Below are 22,109 nucleotides of genomic sequence, written 5' to 3'. Positions count from 1 at the left end.
ATCGAGCAGAAGAGCAACGGTGCGAGCAGATGGGGCAGAGTTTCGAAGTAAAATTCAATTAAGATATAAAATCATCCCAAAAACCTTTCCCCTTACTACTGCCATCCGATGACATGCAGTTCCGCTGAGAGGGAAGGAAGGTGCCAATAAACTGGGTTCAAAACCAGCATGAAGTGACTAACAACCGTTGCGGACTAAACATTGCACTACAGCCGGATCAGGTGCGAGAGCGGGCGGTACAAGGCAAGTACAAATAGCCGTTTCGGTACGTTTCATTTGCTTCAACCTTTCCACTTCCCGTGCCTGACGGCGTAAGTCTCGTGCTCACAAAAACCGGGGCAGAAGAAAAATGAGCTCCACTTTAGCTGCGGGATTCGGGATTGGGAACGATCTGTAAAATGACTCCCTTGGCTCACCGTACCGACCCTCCCCAGTCTCTTACGTAAAACCTCCGTCCCGAATGTACTTACGCTGTTGTCCCGCAGCTCCTTTGGGCTCCGGTGGGTTAGCCATGCCCGAGATAATCGCCTGGCCGCCCAACGGGTGATGTCACACTTAAGGGGACAACGATTTTTCGTCTATCACACACACACACACACACACACACACACACACACACACACACACACACTCACACACCTGCTCACTGGTCAGCATGGCTGTAGCGTCTTATCGTGTATCTCCGTGCCCGTCCCCCATCGTCCTCGTTTTGCTCGTCTAATTTTATCACCCTTGCGTCAAACGGTGTGGCCACACGGTGTTGTAGCCCGTATTTCAAGCGAGATGGGATCGATACTGTAAATAATTGACAAGGCGTCAGTATTCAAACAATGTTCGGGTTAATTAAATTCCCGCACAACCTCCTTCACCGCCCTTCACGATTAGGGCTCCGGCCAACTCCGAGCAAAAGATGCTGCGACATCAAACATACCAGGGCCGCATTACCCGTGAAACGGATGGTTAAAACAGTCGAGACACAAAGGCAAAGCAAATATTGTGCTTTGGTGTGCGCTTTTCTACCCATTTTTTTTTTCGTTCTGTACAACCTCCATCCTTTTGGATGCCTGTTTTTTTGCTGTTGGTGTCATTGTGCACACAGCGCCGTGCGGATCTTTTCCTGTTTTGGGATCCGTGTGACTGATGATTTGTGGAATGATTATCGGAAATGGGTGTGGGTTTTCTCACACGGGCACGTTTCCCTTGATGACGTGTCGTTTTATGTTATTTGCTGCAACAAATGCTTCCCGGTATAAGAGCTGGCGTGGTTATTCTTTCGTTTTTGTTTAAATATAGAATGAGTTAGGGATGAAGGGGGAATTTGGGGGAGTAAGTCAACGGTTTGTCGACTAACAAGCAAAAATTGGATTCGAAAAGGATAGCTTTTTTGTCAATGTTTTAGGCGGTATTATATTTGTTTGATTTTTAGTCTAGGTTAAGCATATATTATTTTCCAAGACTTAATCAAATTGTTTTGAAACTTTTTTTTAGTCAGCAGATGAGCTTCGAGGAAGAATAGTATTTATCTTGCGTATAACAAATTATTATGAGTCTAGAAGCTTAAACTAGTCATAGATTTGGAAATCATAGAATCAAGAAAAAAATATATCCTTGAATCATTTTCCATCATAGATCCGTCCACCTTTACAAATACTTTAATCTTGATGAAGTGGATTAAATTAATAATATAATTTTGATTTGATCTCTACTTAACATACTAGTTCGGACTAAATTTGAAAAAGGTTTTGAAGCATTATAAGAAAAATATCTTTTTTTTATTGCAGTGATGGAATGGGATTGTGAATATCATTTTTTACATAATTTTCTGGGTACCTCTATATTACGTTGATGATCAATCTTTTTCTATTACTGCTCATTTTTACGTAATATTGACGTACTAATTATAATGATGGTAATGTTAACTCCTCTTTTGTTTTTTTTCCATCTTGGCGTTACAAATTACGTGATCATGTCATCCTTAATTGGAGTCAAATGTTAAGATATCATCTCTGTGAGTGAGTCATAACGAGTAACTAAGGGAGCGCTACCGGCAATCTCACAAATAAATAACTTGTATGATAAGATTCGCTGTATAACATGTCTGTAATATTTTAAAACAATCGTCTAATTTTATGACTTATCGAATAAGTTCCGTGGTGCTGTTATGTCAGAAGCATGTAACAACATGTTCGCCGTGAGTTGAAATTTTAAATGAACCATCATAAATTGAACTCAACTGTTTGTCTAGAAATGAATTTTAAAGTCACAGATAGCTAAATCTGTTAGATCTAGACCAGCCCCAGTGAAAATGCTAATTCTTTTACAATTTATTACATCTATTCGAATATATCTTTAGCATCATTAGTAGGTTGCACAACTATTTAAGAATTAAAATTATTATTTACTCAGATGTCTTTTTCACAGGCTACGTCTTTATGTTCTGTAATTGAAGTTGCTTTAACTTGGAAAAAAAAAACAACTGTGTAAAAGGCGATGCATTAAAAAATGCACATTACAACCCACATGTGGTAAAAGTTAGCAGCTTCGATAGCTGCGCCTTTCCGTTGCCATCTCCGCATGACCGCAAAATGCTCCACATCAGCATCCCCTAAAATTCCATCAAAACGCAACCGACCAAAAATAGGCAAACAGTTTCCCAATTAGTGGCAAACGGGTGGTACAAACAAAAAACGTCCAGTGAAATTTAGGTTCCCTTTCCACCTGAAAAGCGTTTTCAAGCCATTCAAATAGTGCAAGAATCCGACACAGAGAGAAGGAGAGAAAAGAAAACACCCAACCTTTACCACGACAAGGACCACCGTAAAGCCGTTTGGGAATTTAACGCCATCAGGGAAAGATCAAACCTCGCGGTTCTCTCTGGCGCCTTTTCGGCACAGTATTCCTTTCTACCCAAAACGCTGTTGTTGTGTACGGGTGTGTCGGTCGGAAGCGCATCGATGGGAGCTCGATTTTATGAGCAAAGAATTTTCTTTACCCACTTTACCCGCGACCCTTTAGCTCGGGGGCCGGGGCCACCCCGTAATTGCTGGGATTCAATTTTAATGAAGTTCAAAGTAGTGAGTGTAATTTTGAGCTCGCCCTAAGCTCCGGCAGTGGGATATGCGGCAGAATGCGGTGTTGAGTTTTTTGTTGCTGTTGGTGCCTATTGCCCTCCTTCTCTCTCTCTCTCTCTCTCCTTACTCTACTCCTTTCATTTTATGTACATCTCAGTGCTGTGTCGTTGCAGTGCCGCTACCGGGCAGAACGGCAGTTGCTTTTCCTGGTGGCAAAGTCTCCGCGCCTAGTAGGTGGGCATGGAAAAGTCGGAGTTGAGGTTTTTTTTTACTTTATTTTGCCCATTTTAACCCAGGCCATGACAGCATTGTTGCTGTCGTCCTCGTTTCCACGTCGCCAAGCGTACTTACTGGCGGTGCTCGCTCCTGCTCTTCCATTGCTCTTCCATTGTCCTGCCATTTTCCACGTCCCTTTTGGGTGCATTCCACGATCGAAGCGCTTTTCATTATTACTCTTTCTGAAGGCGCCAACAGTGTACTGGGGGAGGGGAAAGAAGGGATGAGAAAAATCTCACCCACCGCACACAAACACACACACACACACAAACACACAGGACAGCAAACAAACGCCTTCGGGCCCTCTTTTGCACTCGATGCTTGCTTTTTAATTAGGGCAAAACTCTGGTTCCGTCCGCACGGCACCGCATCCTAACGCGCGCGCGTTGGTATTGCAGTGGCAACAGAAATGAACCAAAAACAAAAAGAAAGTAAATGAGAAGGATAACGGCATTCCACGGCCAGCTGGATGGATACGGACACATTTTCTATTCAAACTCAGCTAAGCCGGAAAACCGGGCCTCTGATCTTTGCGCGGTAATGCGGCGTTACAAAACGACACGGCATTACTAAGTTGTGAAGATAATTTATAGTTTAACTTTATCAAAATAACTGTTATATTTGTAATATTATTAAATCATGAAAATTTCAATTTATTTTACTTGAAATTAATTTTATTAATCTTTTTGAAGTCTTTAAATATAGCCTCAATTTGTTTCTCTCTTTATTAATTCAAAAACTATTCTTGCTAAAACTTCTTTACATATGTTTGCATTGATAAATCCTTATCAGATGTAATTGGCTTTTTGCTGAATAACATACACGCCTGCTGCATATTGGACCACTGCATTGACCGTCACATTGATGCACCCTCGTGTCATATTTTCACGGGATTCATATATTAATCAACTGTCGCCAGTACCGAGATGCACTGCAGGCCAAACCAGTCAGTCCAGCAGGAGACTAAAGAGGAAATTAAACGTTCGTTATGAATCGAAATCGAAACGGAAGTGCGTCAATCACGGCGCCTGCAGCTACTCTGTCGATGAGAAGGCAATTAAATTACAGTGTGCATAATGAGAAAATTAATGCATAAATGAAGTGAAAAAAGTCCCCATCGCACAGAGATACATTGTGACAGCCGGTAGTGCCACAAGTGAAATAGAATTAACATTTACATTTGATGCAATATTTGTAATTCAGCGTTTGAATTGATCGATAATTTCGCGGCCAAAGTAGTCGAAACGGATAAAATCGCCTGAAACAATTCAAAATTGAATTTAAATCCAAATTCACTTCATGACTTGCTGGCACCGCTGACTTAACTTTTCAACCCCGTCCGGTGTGCGAAAGCCCCGATGCTTCGGATTCCTGTGTTTACTCAACTGTATTTTGCTGCTTTCTGATACCAGCTCCTCCCCACCCCAGTACACGACCGGCAGCTCCACAAATGCGTGCTTCATACACGTTTAATATTCATTTGGTTGCCACCATCGCCGTCTCAAACACCGTCCGCACCACCAAACACCCTTCGTAGCATCCGATTGCATACATGTTTTTCCTGTGCGCATTAGCAAAACTTTTGAAATAGTCTCGTTATTCTTCGGGAAGCGGTTCCCTTCGGCTTTCTGCCTTCCCGCGTGTACTGTGTTTCGTTCAATGGTTCTAAAATTTGATAGCGACAACACTTTTTTTTATTCCTTGCTGTTGCCCCTTTGCTGTTGCTCCCCGGCGGACGGACGGTGTGGCTCGCGGCACTGAAACTAGGTTCTGTTTGTTCAGAGCTCAAATGTGTTGAGAACTATGCTAGAGAACGGCAGGAGCGAAATTCCACCGTCCAAGCGGTGCGCATCGGGTGAGCATCAACCGACCGGAGGAGGCCAAAGAGGGCAGTGTTGAAAAAATAAATAAAGTATAGCAGCAACAGAAGGTATGCAGCATGAAGGCACAGGCATACTGGAACGACTGGAACGCGTATGTGAAACCGGTGAAGAGGTCAAAAGGCAGCTTCTGCGGGACCGTCATGGGTTGTCTCTCTCTCTCTCTCTCTCTCGCTTTTTCTCGTTCCCACTCTACAGCTGTTTGTATAGCGATAAGCATGACTTTACATTCATTTGCATGTAAATGCCACTAACTTCCTTTCGCCGCTTTTTTTTTTAGGGCACCCGGGATCAGGAGGTCGTGTGGGATCGAGGGATACACGATTAAGAGGGACATGGGAAGAAGCACGGGTGACATAAGACACATACATACACACACACACACACTGGTTCCATGTCATGATAGTCCATCGACGTATGCCTCACTGGCTTAGAGGTTAAACATAAGAAAAAAATGCATGAAGTCAGGAACAACACACACACAAACGCAACGACTAACGAGTTAGTTGTGTTGTCACCCGGTAAGGTTATCATCGATTCAGGAAGGAAATGGAGAAAAAAAAAGTCAAACGAGCAAACAGACACAAAATGGGAAGTGAAATCTATTCCAACTCCACCCAAACCCCAGGCTCGCTTCCATATGCTTCCAGCTGCCATTTGACAGTGTTTAGATCGAGCGTACACGATTGTGCGAACCCTTCGATGTCTCCGATAGTATTCCTGTTAGTCTTTCTATCTTTTGAGCACATCAAACACGATCTGCGTACGGAGGGGTAGCGCGCGTTTTTAAATGAGACTAATTTCCATTTGCAGCTAGCAATGGAGCAGCTACCACTGGAGCTACGTGTTCTAGCTAATACCCTGTCAAAAGGGGGCGGATTTCATTCGTACCGCCGATCGTTTGTTTGTTTGTCCCCCGGGTTGTTATGGAGATTAGCGGTGGAAGCAAACCGGGGGGCTGAAATAGTTTTATGCGCAACTCTTACAGGAAATGCTGTCACCTAGCAACAGGCTTTGGGCAAAGCAAAGCGGGGTCACACTATTGGAGGATTTTTTTGTAGTAGTTGTTGTAAGGGTATAAAGGGACCCTCGCAGACACTCTGTAGCTCTGTATGTATGTAAACGCAAGACACACACAAAACTCCGCCCAAACATGAATGTGGTGGCGGTGTTGATTTTTTATTCATGAACGGCGACTAGTGTGAATTACCGTTTTACACGCAATCGCATCTTGATTATTGGTCACTGTCAGAACCAACCATGGAAGTTGGCCGAATGGAAACTCTCAAGAGACAAATGAGGGGAAGGGAAGGCTCCAAAGACAGGTAATGGTAGGGCAACAAAATGAGAGCAAATGGCGAAAAAACAAGACAGTGGCGAGTTGACCACACGGCTAGCATCCACCATTCTGGGCCACGCAGTCATTTTGTCGCTTTTAAACGATCGCCGAGAGTAAGCCAACTTCAGAACCAAGAAAGTCTTGGGGAAATTTATCACGTCTGCTGACCATCAACTGCAGACGTGCAGAGTACTCCTCCCTTAATATTTAACTTCTTCCGGCGGTACGTAGAATGGGGGCAGAATTGCAATTAGTTAGTGACAGTGGGTGGGTTAAATTATCAAAACTGCAAGAAAATTCCTTGCGCAAAAAACAACAACCAGCACATACCTTTTTCAGCACGGAATGGACCTCCGCATCAGCTGGACTGCCGCTGGAGATGGTTCTGCAAGTGATAATTAAAAGAAAACGAATTAACACACAATTCTAAAGCCATGAAGCAAAAGAAAGGAACATAAACAAAAATTGCACCAATTCGCATAAAACACATAAACATAGCTTAAGCATCCCTCGACCTCGTGGCTCCTTTTAGATGATAGAATGCGAAAAAACAGTTTACCGAACTGCTTAACAAACAGTCTCACTTTATCATCATCAAATTACACTTCTCCGTTCGTCGGGCGGTTGTTTCACATTTCAGCAGCCCAGCGTGTGCAACATACAGACTTTCCCTACCCGACGCACCACCATCACCACGCGCCCGAAAGCATACAGCAACATCGCATTCATCGCATTAAAATAAACCTTTTAAGTGTCGAAGGCGTGAAGTGGAGTATTTACGTATGTGTGCACTAAAACATCACAAAAGGGAAGAAGAGCCTCAAAGAAAAAACGACGGGATATGATATGGCAAAGGAATGCTTAAACAAAAGGCAACCCATTAGAAGTCGGATTATGATGATAAAGTAATTTGAGCGGGACGGAGTGGGGCGGTCGTAAAACCGCTCGTGAATCATTGAAACGAATCATCGAATCAACCATTCCGGGGAGGGTTTGACAAAGGTGTGAGGCAGCAGGCGGTTTGTGTGAGGCCTGTTTTTTCACACTCTTGACGTTTTATTTCGCCTATGTCTTCTGTTTCGAGTCACATTCGTCCCCTGGTCCCGGAAGCCATACGCATTTGCTTGGCGTGTGTGGTGTCTACTGCAAAACGGATGAGATGTAGTTCTGTGGGAAGCTGGCGTCCTGGTACGGTGCGGGATGATATATTGATAATGGTTTCGTACGCCGATAAGAGATCGGAACACTTCTTGCCGCAGTTCGGAAATGTACGAGGGGCCAGAAAGCTCATAAAATAACATGCAGCTATTAAGCTGATATTTATTTTATTTTGCTGTAGAAGTTTGCTGTCCTGAACTGTTTTCCAGAAGAATGCAGAGCGCTGCCCGAAAGAAAAGACCGCAAGCAATAGCGCATAAAATCGGCTTTACCGATGATATTTCTATTTCCCACAAAAGCCTACCAAAGCGCAAGGGTTTGTTTTCATTGGAACTGGTTGGCTGCATGCAGATTCTTGTGATTGTGGAAATGTTTATTCAAATATATCTAGATACCCCCAACAATGCGGCTCCGGGGTTTTGTTGTTCCTTCTTCGCGCCAGTAGGAGTATGCTAAATAAATTCGCCTTCTAGGAAGATTAGATGCGCGGCTGTGCTTCTTTTCGACTCTTTGCATTCGGCTGTCCGAATCGCATCGAAACGAAACGTCGCTTCTGCTGACCGGGTTTTCATGTGTTTGTAAGGCTTTGCAACTTACTGCTCTTTCTGACGCCGACGCCGAATGCGGCCATGCTTTCCGTGCACATGACTAAGGCTAAGGTGGTCACATATGCAGTAAAAAAAAACACACACACTCGTACACCCGCGCATAACATTCCAGAATCGTTTGTTTCAGTACATACAAACAGACACACACACACTTGCCGGAAGGCGACAGTCTGTCCGTGCGCGTCTTGCTGGCGCGATTGTATCGTTGCACCACGAGCACCAAACCGTATGTGTCACACGCTTGTCCCCAAGTGTTCCCATTTTCCCCATCCGAAGTGCACGGACACGTACAGCGACAAACACTTCTGCTTGCCCCGGACAATAAGGCTCGTCATTTGATCCACTCGACCGCTTCAAACTGGCCCACTACACTTTGATGTTGTGGCTGTCCGTTCCGTTCGGTACCATATGGTGGTTCCCGTCTTTAGTAGTGGTTGAAGTTGTCTCACACCTCACTTGCAAAACGGCACCTTCACACATTGTGCCAGGCAAATTCTTGAACATTTGTGCATACACTCACACACACACACGTTCACGCTTACAGACTCACGCACGCTCACACTGGTCACCCTACACGCTTGGAGCGTCCTCGTCCCAGACCAACCACTTCAACGCCACTAGACACTATCGATCACGTGCAAAGGGCTCGACTGTCGAAACCGTTGACCGAACCAGTCCCGGCCGGTGGCTTGAAACCTCGTGGCTTGCCGCACAAACGTCAACGGAACAACTGATAACGGTGGTGCCGACGAGCAGCGGAGTTTACTGCCATTGGACCAACCAACCGTTGGACGCGTGTGCTCCAGTTACAGCGGCGTAGACGCGTTGCTGGACTCGTGCGATGATGTACGACGACCACGACGACGAAGCCGATCCCCGAGGACACATACCGATACAAAGCAGCAAGCACACACAGGCACAGCCATCCGGCACGACGAGTCGTGTGCGTAACTCCTCCATGCTGCTGCCAACGCGAGTGAGACGGTATTCGCGGTTATTCGCTAGTGCAAGCGAAATGCCACCAACAAAAACGCTCTAACGTGGCGAGAGCACGAGATTGATCACGACCACCGTGAAAGCCGTCGAGCCAAGCATCCGATGCACACACCGACGGGCGGTATACGGTGACGGCGTGACGGTGGTCCATTGCGGCAAGCAAGCCGCTAACTTGCCTGACTCTCGATTGGATTCTTCCGGTTTTCTCGTGCCGCGGCCGCTGTAGTAAAATGATGGCGATAATGATGATGCACACACATACGCACACAACGCTCGTCTCGTCGGGCCTGTTCTCCATTTTTTAGTGTGGCTGGTTTAAGTTCCACGTGGTTTAAAACCGCGAATTCTCATTTCCTGTCAGTGCGTAGTGCAGTAGCACGCGTCAGTTACAACCGCGGTGCGAAACACGAAGCAGCATTTTGGACGAATATGGTGTCAGCCAACAGACACACTCATAGACACACCACGTTGGTTAGTTAGTGTGTCCTTCCATACCAATATCCATCAACTGTCAAATGTCTGTCGTCAATAGACACGCTTTAGCTGTGCATGTGCTCTCCTTCCCGTCGCTACCTTTCATCCTTTTCGATTGGTACATAGGGCACAGTGCCCTACCAGCAACCCGAACGCACACGCTTGGACACTTCCCGAGCCCAACGTCGTCGTCATCGTCGAGGGGAACTGACGATTGCTCCCGGTGGCGCATGCCCGTTTGCACGCTAACCTTTCCACGCGGTGCTGGTGTTGGTGCGCCGGACGAACGGTGTACAACCGAGCCGGGACGGTTTGCGGTGGCCTGTAGCAAAAGGCAGGCTCTGGTCATCGATCCCTGGCGTCGGTGGTCCGAACGAGATGGTGGGGTTGGGTATTGGCTGGGCTGGATGGACGAGGCGTTAATCGGTTTTTGAGTTTTGCAAAGTAAATGCACTAATTATCGACCTAGGGGTTGACGCCGGCTGCCACTAGCAACCGGATCTGCTACTGCTGCTGGTGCCGTATTTCTTAATTGTTTCTCTTTTGTTGCACATTTTATATTTGTTGCAGAAACGCACACTCTTTCAGCGATAGGAAGCTTCACGCTGTTTAAAAAGCTTCAACAAAAATCGTTTAGATGTTGCAGTGTAACCACAATCCTATCTCACGTGTGTTTGAAACACATTAGAATAATTCAGGCGTGTAGCTATAAGTGTCTGGCAATGCCTCAATACTTTGAGACAGATCTTAAACAGCTGATAAGCGGCAGATACGGATAAGCTTCCCTAACCTAGCAAGCAAGATACGGCTGAAATCAAATCAAACTGATACGGAAGCACACATGGATATGTGTTTCTCTCGGAGGCAAGATACATTCTTCCTTCCTTCTCAAATAAACTTTCGTATATTGCAAGAGAAAGTTTTACCTTCATTAAAAGCTTATCGGTACACTTTATCGCCTCTCGATCGGCAAGATACACCACGACAATTTTGACACGAGTTGCGTTGGCGCCTTTGATCAGCGGTGTCAAACTCGTTATCGCCTGAAACGAGAGTCTAAGCGTAGCTATCAATGGTCCAATACGGAGCATTACAAATGGCATGTTTTGTAGATTGACTAGACCCCGTAGAATCAGATTCTCATGATGCTCCGTAGGGTTTTTTGGTAGGAATATTCAAACTAGTTCTAACAGGATAATCGGTTTTTCGATCGATGAATAGGGTCAGATTCGTAATTTTGCAGGATGCCGCATATAACATTAAACCACTGTTCCTCTCCTAAAATATAATCTAGAGGTTATATAACCTCGATTTAAGAAAATGTAATCGCCGGTACCGTGGTACTGCCTTCAACTCGTACGACAAAACAACATGCCTGTCATAGATTCAAGCCCCCGATAAACCGTTCTCTCATACATATTACAGACTATCGTGCTATTAGTAATCACTAAGCTACTGAAGGCCAAACTCACAAGTGATACAGGCAGGCCTTGATAGGATATGCAGGCAGGATATGCAAATTCGTGAATCATAAATAGATAATAATTGGAGTCGCTTGATTATTGCGTGGTTTCTCAAGAAAATAACAATGATTGAGAAAACTATGGCTGAAATTGTTTTTATAATTTTATTTCTGAAATCATTACAACCAGTTTAGTCAATAAATTAAGGAATCAAATAATTGTCATGGACTGCGTTTCTTCAAGCTCTAAAACACAAAACAACACACGCCTTAACGATGTGTTCTGTTTGACATCCCTGCCATTGCTTTGAAAACTTTTTACCAAATCTCCAAATGCCCGTCTGGTAAGGCACCCGGCACTGGGTGTACTTGAATGAAGGTAATAATTTCCCGCATTTCCTACGCGTGTCGCTCGGAAGTCAGTGTGTGCCCGGACAGCTTTTAGACGATTCGGTAGCAAAAACTTTTCCTCACAGCACGTAAGCAGCATATCGTGCGGAGGTGGGATGTTTTTTTTTTTTATTTGGCTTCTCTCTTTTTCCACATAACACCGCCGGAACTTGGGAGATGAAAATCACGAGTAATGGTGACGGTGCGCGTTGGTAAAATTGCGCGAATTTCCAACCCTCGCACAATTTTTTTTTTTTTTGTTTATTTGCTTGGTTTGAGCGAAAAGGAGGTAAGAGAGCCGCGGGAAGCGAAGAGAACGCAACATTTCATTTCGTCGACGTTAATTTGGCATCACGTTAATGAGTGAATGGGATATCCTTAAATGAATTACGAATTTATGGCACCGAAACACCGAACACGTCGTCAGTGCTGTTTGCGGGGGTGCCAACGGGCTACTAGCTGAGAGGAGCGGAGAACGATGGTTTTCCTGCTGTGGACTTTTCCCACCTCGGAATCGCGTGGTTCCGGCAATATCGGAATCCGGTCCATAATTGCACAAAAGCACACACATACGCGGCGGCCACATCACTGCCAATGGTCGGTTGTCAAACTGAGATCGCGCGCGCTTGACAGCGGCAGCAAACGAAAATATATTACCATTTAACACAGCTGTTTCCTACCAGCCCTTTCGCGCCTCGCACCACCACCTACATGGTGTCGGGGAAGTCCCTCGCCCCACATTGATGATGGGCCAAGTGCCGATTGCGAAAAAAATAAATCGGCACCGTAATCGGCGGTCCCTTACAAAAGCAGGCAGCAGCGTTTGTATGTGTGTGTTGTACGCGGGGTTTCCGCTTGTGTCTAGGTTCCGGACGCTTATTTAACAAACATTTCGCAGTTGAGTTTGGTCGTGGTTGTTGCGCAATGAAAAAAATTCAACGTGCAAATGTGCTGCGCCACTAATGTTTAAGCATGTTGACAATGTACCCGAGTCATGTGCAAAATCTGGATCCTTATCAAAGCATGTCTTACGATCGAGATAGTAGAAAAAAGGCATCGGCCATTTGGGACAAATTTGTGTATGTTTGGTCCAAAAATAACATGCCAGCTGGAATTAAAATGGAAATTTAAAAGCATTCATATTTTGCAGTGCCAACTCGAACATGCTGCAGAGTACAGGAGAGATAGAAGCAGATTTTTGCTAATTTCGGGATTGGCCACAAAATGGCCAGGAGGAGGACGAACAAAAAATCTACACTATCTCAGTGACATGTTTGACAAAACTAACAACTAACAACATGCCGCAGAGCGGGTGGGCCAGCCGTCCCGCCGGTGAGCGATTGGCTGGGAATCAATTTTAATTATTACGCCATCATTTCATCCTCTTCCGCATTCGGGTACCCGGGTAATGGGTGTCATCCTATCACGGGACATTCCGGTCTCTCATACGGAGAGTGTGGGACCGAGGAGGCTTGTTAATCGAAACCAAGTTCCCGCCCTTTCCGAACCGTCGGGTGTGAAGTCGCAGCGGGACTTTCTGGAGCTTGCCGTGGTGCGACCGAACCACGGCTATCCATCGACAATCAGCCAAACCCAGCCATCCATCGTTGCAGCGGTAGGCCGCGCTTGTTCGCTTTTGGATTGCTTCCAGCAGTCAAGCGCGCTGCTCATGCCAGCCGGCACGGAACGGTGTCCGTGTTTTAAGCGACCGTCAGCAAAATGTCCACAATCGATCGACCGCCATTTCGGGAGCGGGAAAAACTGAACGGGAAGCACCGAAATTAGATTCCCATCACGTTCGCTTATAAATTCTTAATTCCATCGATTGACAAACATGCGGTTCGGGGGAAGGGCCCGTGTACGCTTCGGTCTTCGGTGTGCGCTTCGGTGTGCGATGGTTTCCGCGAAACAGTGCCGCAATGTTCGCAAAACGGGCAAAAACTGGGAGCTGGAAAACAGGACGAATATAAACAAACAACAGGCCGGGCGGGCAGGAAAACTAGGCAGGCCGAGTTGCCTCGGTTGGCTACCCGGAGTAGCCGCCGTGTGACGTAGTAGAACGACCGGGTGGGCGCTCTGTTTCGTTCCGAGTAGTGTGACCGATAATCGAATCGTGCGTGCCGTATGATGTAGTTTGTCAGCGAAATGTCAGCAGAAGTCGAGTTGTTTGTTGGGAGAGGGAAAAATGAAGCGAAAAGAAGAAAAAACCCGGAGGTTTTCTTGCTAGGACATGTGGCCGTACGACTCGATTTGAAATACGTTCTGATGCACGGGACATGTGTTTCCGGCGCATCGGATGGTAAGAAGTTAAACTTGTTTTGTTGTTGTTGTTGTTTTTATCAGTTAGATCGGATGCAAAAAAATCGTAGTCTTTTCGGGAAATCCAATCGTTGAAGAGATTGAAGAAGTTAATCGAATTCTGATGCTTAAATTTTACATGCGGCTTTGAATGCACATGTGAATATAATTCCAAGAGTGCAGTTAAGGTTAACAAAAACACTACAAAAAATATTTGAGTCACAATTATACATTCACTGTTATAGTTGACGTTGAACAAAAATAAGAATTAATGCAATAGCTACTAACGAATAACTAGTTGAGGATGTATATTATCTTTGGATTTGCACCATTTGTGTTTAAATCTTTTCTTCGTTAGTTCACATTTTTTCAACTGGTTTTCAATATTTTAGAAAAAATAGGGTATAATTCAACAAAATTCAAAATAGAACTGTCCATGTTTCCAATTTGCTTCATACAAAATTTGTTTGGTTTTCCCTTTTACTTTGCGCTTTTCCTTTGCACCTAGCGTTTTCTAATATTATTTTTGCCAGACTAATTGTATTAGTAATCGAGTGCAAGTGGTCAGGTGTTTCGAACCTAAGTATAACGACCTCTTCAATCTTTTGCTCATTTTAGACCTAAAAGGGTACTAAACGCTAAAATACGGTACCTTCTAATATACAGTTACAGTATATAGAGTTTACACGCATCAATGAAAACTTTTTATGTTTTAATACATTAAACGAATTTCATTACTAAGAAATTCTCATATAAATTCCACACACAGCAGCTCGGTTGCTCTTTGACTGTTGTTGCTAGTACTACCACTGCATGATCTACCGCAACCGACCACGAATCGAAACCGGTTCGCCGCTTTAAAACGCCACACCAGAACCATTGCCACATAGTTGTTTGGCGCGCTGGAGTGTTGGAGTGGGTTGCGCTTCGTTAATATTAAATTACTTCACACCTCGTACATTGTGAAGTTGTTAAAATTCTAAATAATTACTAAATAACTCCATCCCTCGATGACTCCTCGTATAGACCCCAACCCATACACACACACACACACATTCAGGTAGCATAAAACCGCTCGCTGTCGCAAACATACGCCATACGACGATCGCGTCATCACCGCTACCAGTCCCACTCATCTTCCCCGCATTGCAAATTTGCCTCATTAAATATCATGAAGTGAAATGCTATTAAGTAGATTTCTCCGACCATTCGCACCTTCGACGAAGGGGAGATTGTGAGGAGGGAGAGCCACCATTTCCGCGCTGTATTCTACGCTACCTGCATGCACGGTTCGTGGAGCAACACAGAGCATAAAAAAAAAAGCTGGAACCCGTGGAAGGGGCCGGAAAATCCGTTCACTCTGATGCTGTTTCTACTGCTGGTCGCGACTCTGTGGGGCGAATGATGGCGTATTTACATTTCTTTTATGTGTGCACTCTTGCACCCATACACACCCACCGCTCACTGCAGCATAATCGTGCCCAACGAGTGTATGTGTGTGTGTATGGGAGGGGTTGGAGCCAGGGAACTGTGTTTGCACGTTGAATCGCGGGTCGTGCTTTTGTTCTAGTGCCCGCTCGGTACTTTTCAGCGTCGGGCGAGCACGGCACAACCTCAAAAGAGGCAGTGTGTGGCAGTGGCCCTGCGCAAGGACGTACGTGCGCCGGAGGGTTTCGTGCCCTAGGAATGGGTGTGTATGTGTGTTTGTACATAATCCTTCTGCGAATCGCATTCCCACTCATCATCACTTTAGCCCGTTACAGGCAAAAACGTCGTTCACCGCTCGAATGGCTCGAATGTGCCATGGAGTGCATCGTTTGCTACCCATTTGCGTCACCGTTCCAGTTGCAGTTCCGTTTGCTCTGCGTTTGCTCCAGTTCCGGTTCTGCAGGGAGGGAGGTATGCATTTTTTTTCCTTCTCTCCGTGCTCACCCTTCCACACGGTAGAAGGAAATTAAGCGACCTCCTCCAGCGGGTGCTGCTGGTACTGGCTTCAGGTGGTTTGCGAAAAGCGCTTTTGTGTTTGAAGGAAGACGAGAGAAAAAAAACGACTCAACGAGTGGTCTCTCGCCTCGATGCACCTTCCTGCACACCACCCTGCTGACCCTTTTTACAGCCTGCACTTTGCCTGCACTTTGCTGCAGTCACATTAATGCTGTTCGTTTGCATGCACACCACCCGTCACCACCCTAGCATGAGCAGGGAGCTTAGGAGTGATTTTTTATCCACTCGTTATCATCTTTACATACTCGTCTGGCGCATCTAGAAACGCCATGCAGCGCAACAAAAATCTCCCACACACCGAAGATCTCGAGACCGAGCCAAACCGACGCCCGTGGAGTGGAGACGCCCGGTATTTGCCTTCTGGTAAGATAATTTTAATTAAGCGACAATTTTTATTTGCAACTTTCGCAATCGTTATCACCTACCCCGGTCCATCATCAACTGAGCAAACCGAGGGTTTTGTTGGATGTGTCAACATGCAAGCAAAACGGAATGACGGGATGTACGCGGCGGCGGGAAAAACGCACCCGTTGGCATTGGAAGTATAAAAAAACACAAGCGGAAAATCTGAAATCTCAAACCGGTTTATGAAGCGTGAAGCTGTGAACTGCAAACTGCACAAACTTCACACTACTGGCTGGCTCGCTGGCTGGTTCGTAGGATGGTTGGTTGGTTTAGCGCATGCAAATGGGATATAATTTAGGCGAAGTCGCTCCTTTTTTTTGAATTTGGAAGAGAAAAATGTGTCTCCTTCCAGGGATTTTTGGAAGCGAGCGAAATGAATTCATTAAACAAGCATTCGAGTAGGTGAAAACGGGACAACGATATGAAGTAGAATTTTGATTAAGTTTTCCGATTTTGTGGATACTTTAGCAGCGGAATATTCCGTGTAATAAAAGCTTACGTGTATGCACGAAGAAAATTAATTAAAATTTCCTTTCCATCCGTGGTAATAATGCTTTCGTCTTTTCATTGGAAGTCAAAGACATCTTCTTTGCTCGTTCATTTAAATGAGCTCTCTCTCTCTCTCTCCCTCTTTCTCTCCCGTAATACGCTTGTTCGCGCACATTAAATCCTTAGCCGTTTAAATCCTAAACTGTGTTCTGTTTCGAACAATGCCGCTGTTCGGGAAGTCAAACCCCATCACCTCCCCTCGTGTCACGGTCAACTAATAAAGCTCGAATTAATTAACCCAAGAACCCTCTTTTCCGAGCGAGCGAACTTCTCAGATGGGAAGAACCGAAACCGATCGTTGTCATACTCATCATCAGCGAACCGGCGGGAAACCTCCGGCACAAGCAAAGCTTCATGGCACGGTTCGCAAACTAAAATTTGACCACTTTTCCATGAAATTGCTCCCGGTAGCGCTACCGTCCGTCAGCAAACTAACACCGGACACGGTTTTGGAATCGATTAAAGCTTTTTCCTCAACCGCAGCCTGGTAAGCGGAAGTCCCTTAGTGCACGAGGCAAACCCACACACACAAAAAATGAAGCGATCTTCATACACATTCACACAAACACAGATACCCTAACTGACCGACATTGGAGCGAAGGGTTGGCATATCTGCCAAAGCACCATTCGGACCATCGCCACCTCCAGCTAGCGGGTTTCAGATTAAACGAAATTTTGTTTATTCATCAAGCGCCTGCAACCTTTTCCAAACCTGTGTGTGTGTGTGTGTGGGAGCTTTTTCGGTCGTGGTTCTGGTTCTGGTGGTCCCCATTCCAGCCATCGTTATCGCACACCCATGCGATCGTAGCAGCACTTCCCGGTGACTATTGGATGCGAGGTATGAGAGAGAGAGGGAGCGAGATAGTGAGATAACCAGTGAAAGAAGACGCCGAATGGACAGGACCAGGCCAGCATCGGTTGGTGGGAATCTGTTTTCATTATTTAATAATTGCTCTTTGCCAAAGTGGGCCACTCAGGTCCACCAGTCCGACCTGTCCACCAGAACTTTGCACATTTTGCTGGACGTTTGCGAGTTCTTGGCAGCACGGGGGGGGGGGGGGGGAGATCGTTAGCAGTTAAGAGCTGGGGCACGAGAGGATGGGGGGGGGAGGGGTCACCGACACCAAAAGCAGGCGCAATCTCGGTCGACTCATCTCGGTGGCATGTTTGCACCGCAATACAGCAGATTCTTTCCAGTGACGCCCGGGTGGACATTTGAACTCGGCAGTACACTCGGAACTAGGAGGCACACACGTGGAGGATCGTTGGCACAGTGTGGGGAAGTGTGAATTGCAGGAAGCGCTGGGGTACGATTTATTAATACAGGGCAGAAAGGGCGTATCTAGTGGTGTTCATACGCGCTAGACGTTGGTTTTTTGGAGTGAGAGACTGGGAGAAAGATAGAGCGTAAAGCCGCCCTCCCCTTGGGACACTGGTTTGTGGAGTTGTACCGGACGTTCATTGTCACATTAGCAGCAGTTACGAGAAGGCAACAAGGGGGGAAAAGGGAAGAGGGTATTGCAAGTGAGACGTGAAAATTGTCACCATACGACATCAGTCTGACATCCATCACGAGCGACCAAAACGGTCCCCTCCAAAGCTTTCGTCCGTTTGGAGAGCTGTTCCCTCGTCCGCGCGTGTTTCGGCATGTTGTATTAAACTGTCACAAATATCTCCAGCCCATAAATTTGCTCATCTGTGGCGTGTGTGTGGTTGGATAGAAGGAGGTCAATTTTTTGGTCTGTATGTGTGTGTGTATGCATACTCCCTGAGTTTCAATTCCAGCGTGACCGGAACCCGCGATGGGACCCGATGATCTCGCCGACCCGACCATTGAATTATGAGCGCTGTAAAATTTTAATTCTATTTATAGCGTTTACTCTCTCTCTCTCTCTCTTTCTCTCACTCTCTGCTTTGCGCTGACACATACGCCAGTTGACCTCTGGCATGCGAGCAGCGGTGACGTGGAAAGGTGCGAAGGTGAAACCCCTTAAGGAGATACGCGCACGTGGTAGTCGATTTGCGGGCGAAGCGTGCTAATCGTTGTCAGGTAGTGGCGCTACACCGGCACAAGCAGCATGCCAGCATAAAGTTGCTGCTGCAGCGCTGGAGGAAGTTAGGGAGAATATTCATACATAAATTGTATACATCTTTGATGGCTTCTTCCCTCTCCTTCCGTCTCCCGGTGCAAACGAAGACTTCTCGCACAGCTTGCGAAACTCGAGCCTCGGGGCGCACGGACGCACGGAAGAAGTTTGCCCGCTGCACAAGACACGGAGCAGACCGAGTTGGGCCGCAAGTATATCGTAAGGGAGTTTATAAAATATTCACACTACTTTTGCGCTGCTCGGAACAACAGTACACGCTCGGACGGAATAACTCCGACCAGAGCACCGGTTTAGGTGGGAAAGGGTTCGGGCCAGCGTGCCATAGGGAGGCGGCGGGACATGGTGGCATGGTGAGTAAGCGCACCATAAACACGAACGACCACACGTTTGCCGCCCACACATAGACGCAGGCACACACACCCACACGTGCCAGAGTTATTGGTTCTGGTTGGACATGAAACGTCGCCCCGGGTTTTTGGGGGACGGAGTTTCTCGGGCCGCACGAAAATGCTCTCCAGCGATGCTGCTGCTTGCCGGTGCCGGATCCACTCGTCATAAAGTGTAATTTATTTTGGAGGAAAATTTATTAGGTCGTCCCGAGATCGGCGTCCAAACTCCATCGAGGGTCGAGACACTGCTAACGCTCACGGATCGTGTGCATCGTTCGATCGATTCCATTAGGAAAATAGTTTATTAGCGATAATGGAAGGATACACCACCCAGGACATCCTTGGGACGTTTCGGTGTGGTGCCGTGACCGGGAGTGTATTAAGATGAGTGTCATAGTTGCGTTTACCAGTTGGTGTTAGGTTCGCAGAAGGGGTTAATAGGATGCGATAGTTGACAAGGTATCTAATTTGTAAAACCAAGTTAGTTGAATGTGTCAAAGAGTGCTCAAATGGATCAATTCAAGAGATGCTTCAATTTGGCTATGAGCTAGTACATGTTTGAACGTCTACCGGGGTATTTATATTTTTTCTTCTAATTTTGCTCAATAACAACATCAAGCACTGTCTGAGTCACTAATGGGCTTGGTTCTCGCTATAAAAAAGAATTGTATAAAAAAGTAATTCAGCCACAAACTGCTCATGGATTGACTCAAGCTAAAGACCGCTAAAGCCCGCGTTAAGCCCGCGTTAGAGCGCCAGTGAAATTGAACGTGAAATGTTAGGTGCTGCTATAGTTAAAAAATAAATTAATCAGAATATCGCTTATCGTACACTAAGTGATAGGATATTCAATTCTCCAACTATCTAGCCTACAAAATACATTAAATTAATAAATTAATCGCAATTCGTTGTGATTCCCCGTTTTGTTCACGGTGAACAATAATCGTCAGCGGGGAGTCACAAGGACATGCATTTAATTCATTATTTCATAACGTTTTACAAACTAAATAGTTATGGAATTGAATATCCTTTCTTTTGAAGTACGATAAACCATATTCCGATAAATAATCATTGAAATGTAGCAAAAAAGAAATTCACTTGTACGTAAGGTCTAAAGCGACCTTAAGAATTGAAAGGAGCAAATATCTTCGAAATATCTTTTCCATCAATTATTTTAAGTCTTTTAGTTTTTTTTATAGACCTGCGTTGCTCTGATACTGTGATGCTCGCTTGATACTTTGTAAATGCTATAAACTATATTTTACAAAAACTTCAAAATTAATAAAGCTAAAGTATTTCGTAATGCCATGTCATGCATGCCATATTATTTTGCAAAGATAATTTTCTTATGTATCCTAATTTATCATAATGGTGATTGAAATGACATAATGAAAATACTTTTTTATTTTAAAGAAGCTGCCTTACTTTTATGGTCCTTTTTTATTTTAGAACGTCCTTTCAAACTATCTTGACAGTTAACATGATTTTAGCTGCTAAATGCCTAATGTTAACGAATAATAATACATTAATGTAATTTGTGGCCAATATTATTTTATTCTTTTGATTGGCTTTCAACGTGTATTAAGATATGTTTTAAATGAACAATCGTCGTGTTTAAATGTTTGCTATATTTTTTTACAAAGAATAGAAATCAATACTTTGAAGCTACAATTTTCACCCAGCACTTCTGTTGCTTTGGAAAATTTCGTCTTCAATGGTTCGTACCGTAACATTTTCATTTGCATTGCGTCCACTTTGCAACCCGGAGCACAAACCATAAGTCATTCCTTTAATCTTGTGTCGTGCGTCACAAATCGAAAAGAACGACATAAACCCCTCACCCTTCCCCTCCGTCCCATACAACAAGTACCCTCTTGTCGGTTAAAGCAAACACCCTTACGCAATGTGCTTCAGGAGGCGGTGGTTTCCAATTCGAAAGAGCCATCCTTGAATCAATGTTATGGTCCCGCGAGAGTTCAAAACGCGAAAAAAAGGAATCGTTGGAATCAAAACCAAACGTGCGCCCGCCGAAGCAACCGATCGGGCAAATAATAATAATATCGTACCATCGTACCATCGAATTGTGTGAGGGACGATACGTCACCGTGACGTGAGCACAATTCCACCAAAGAAAAGCGGGGCGACCGTGTCGCGAATGGCGATGATGATGGTACTTGGCGTTAATTTGCGCTCGAGAGCAGCCACACAAACGTGTCGCCGAGGGTGTCGTCGTGTGTTTTTGCCACGTGCTGTCGCGAAGGAAGAGGTTGAAAAAAAGGCTTTTCCCCCAGGCTGAGCTCTGATTAAAGACGGGAAGGCAAATTTGGGACCATTTGTTTGAAAGTGTAGAAAGAGAAAGATGAGAGAGAGAGAGAGAGAGAGAGAGAGAGAGAGAGAGAAAGAAAAAATACAGTGCGGAAAAAAGCCCTTGTAAGGAAAAATATGCCATGAATCATAACTCCGTGGTTGCAAAACCCCTTCATGTATTCGCTTTCGTCTTGCCAGCTTCGGCCGTTTACCTCTGGGTGACTGGGAAAAGGAAAAAAAGCGTTCCTCTACAGACTGGCATGGATTTATGTTGGATGGTGTTTGAGTTTTTCCTCTTTCAAACGGTTTGGCCACGTTTAGAGCATCTTTAAAAGCACTCACTCACACGCACTCAGACACAAACACTTCAATGCACATCGTGAGAGATAAATCAA

The 22,109-nt window shown here is 45.3% G+C and overlaps 1 protein-coding gene across 3 annotated transcripts in view; it reads right to left on the bottom strand.

Annotated features, from left to right (window-relative positions):
• LOC120904079 overlaps positions 1–9,394 on the bottom strand; it is a 44,107-nt gene extending 34,713 nt beyond the window's left edge. Inside the window, exons 1-4 of one of the 3 annotated variants that reach the window (XM_040313824.1) lie at positions 8,322–9,394; positions 6,897–6,951; positions 3,423–3,549; positions 3,040–3,298 (exon numbers count right to left, since the gene is read on the bottom strand). In XM_040313824.1, coding sequence (XP_040169758.1) covers positions 3,225–3,298; positions 3,423–3,549; positions 6,897–6,951; positions 8,322–8,434 — 369 coding nt within the window. In that variant the 5' untranslated portion in view covers positions 8,435–9,394 and the 3' untranslated portion in view covers positions 3,040–3,224. Of the gene's footprint in view, positions 1–3,039; positions 3,550–6,896; positions 6,952–8,321 lie in introns of those variants that run through there. The other 2 variants (XM_040313823.1, XR_005739694.1) reach the window with 2 other exon arrangements.
• Between the last annotated feature and the right edge of the window lie 12,715 nt (positions 9,395–22,109).

The sequence above is a fragment of the Anopheles arabiensis genome, chromosome 3, assembly GCF_016920715.1.
Source record: "Anopheles arabiensis isolate DONGOLA chromosome 3, AaraD3, whole genome shotgun sequence".
Lineage (NCBI taxonomy): Eukaryota > Metazoa > Arthropoda > Insecta > Diptera > Culicidae > Anopheles > Anopheles arabiensis.
Note: the sequence above shows the minus strand (reverse complement) of the source record. Positions and strands in the feature narration are given on the sequence as shown.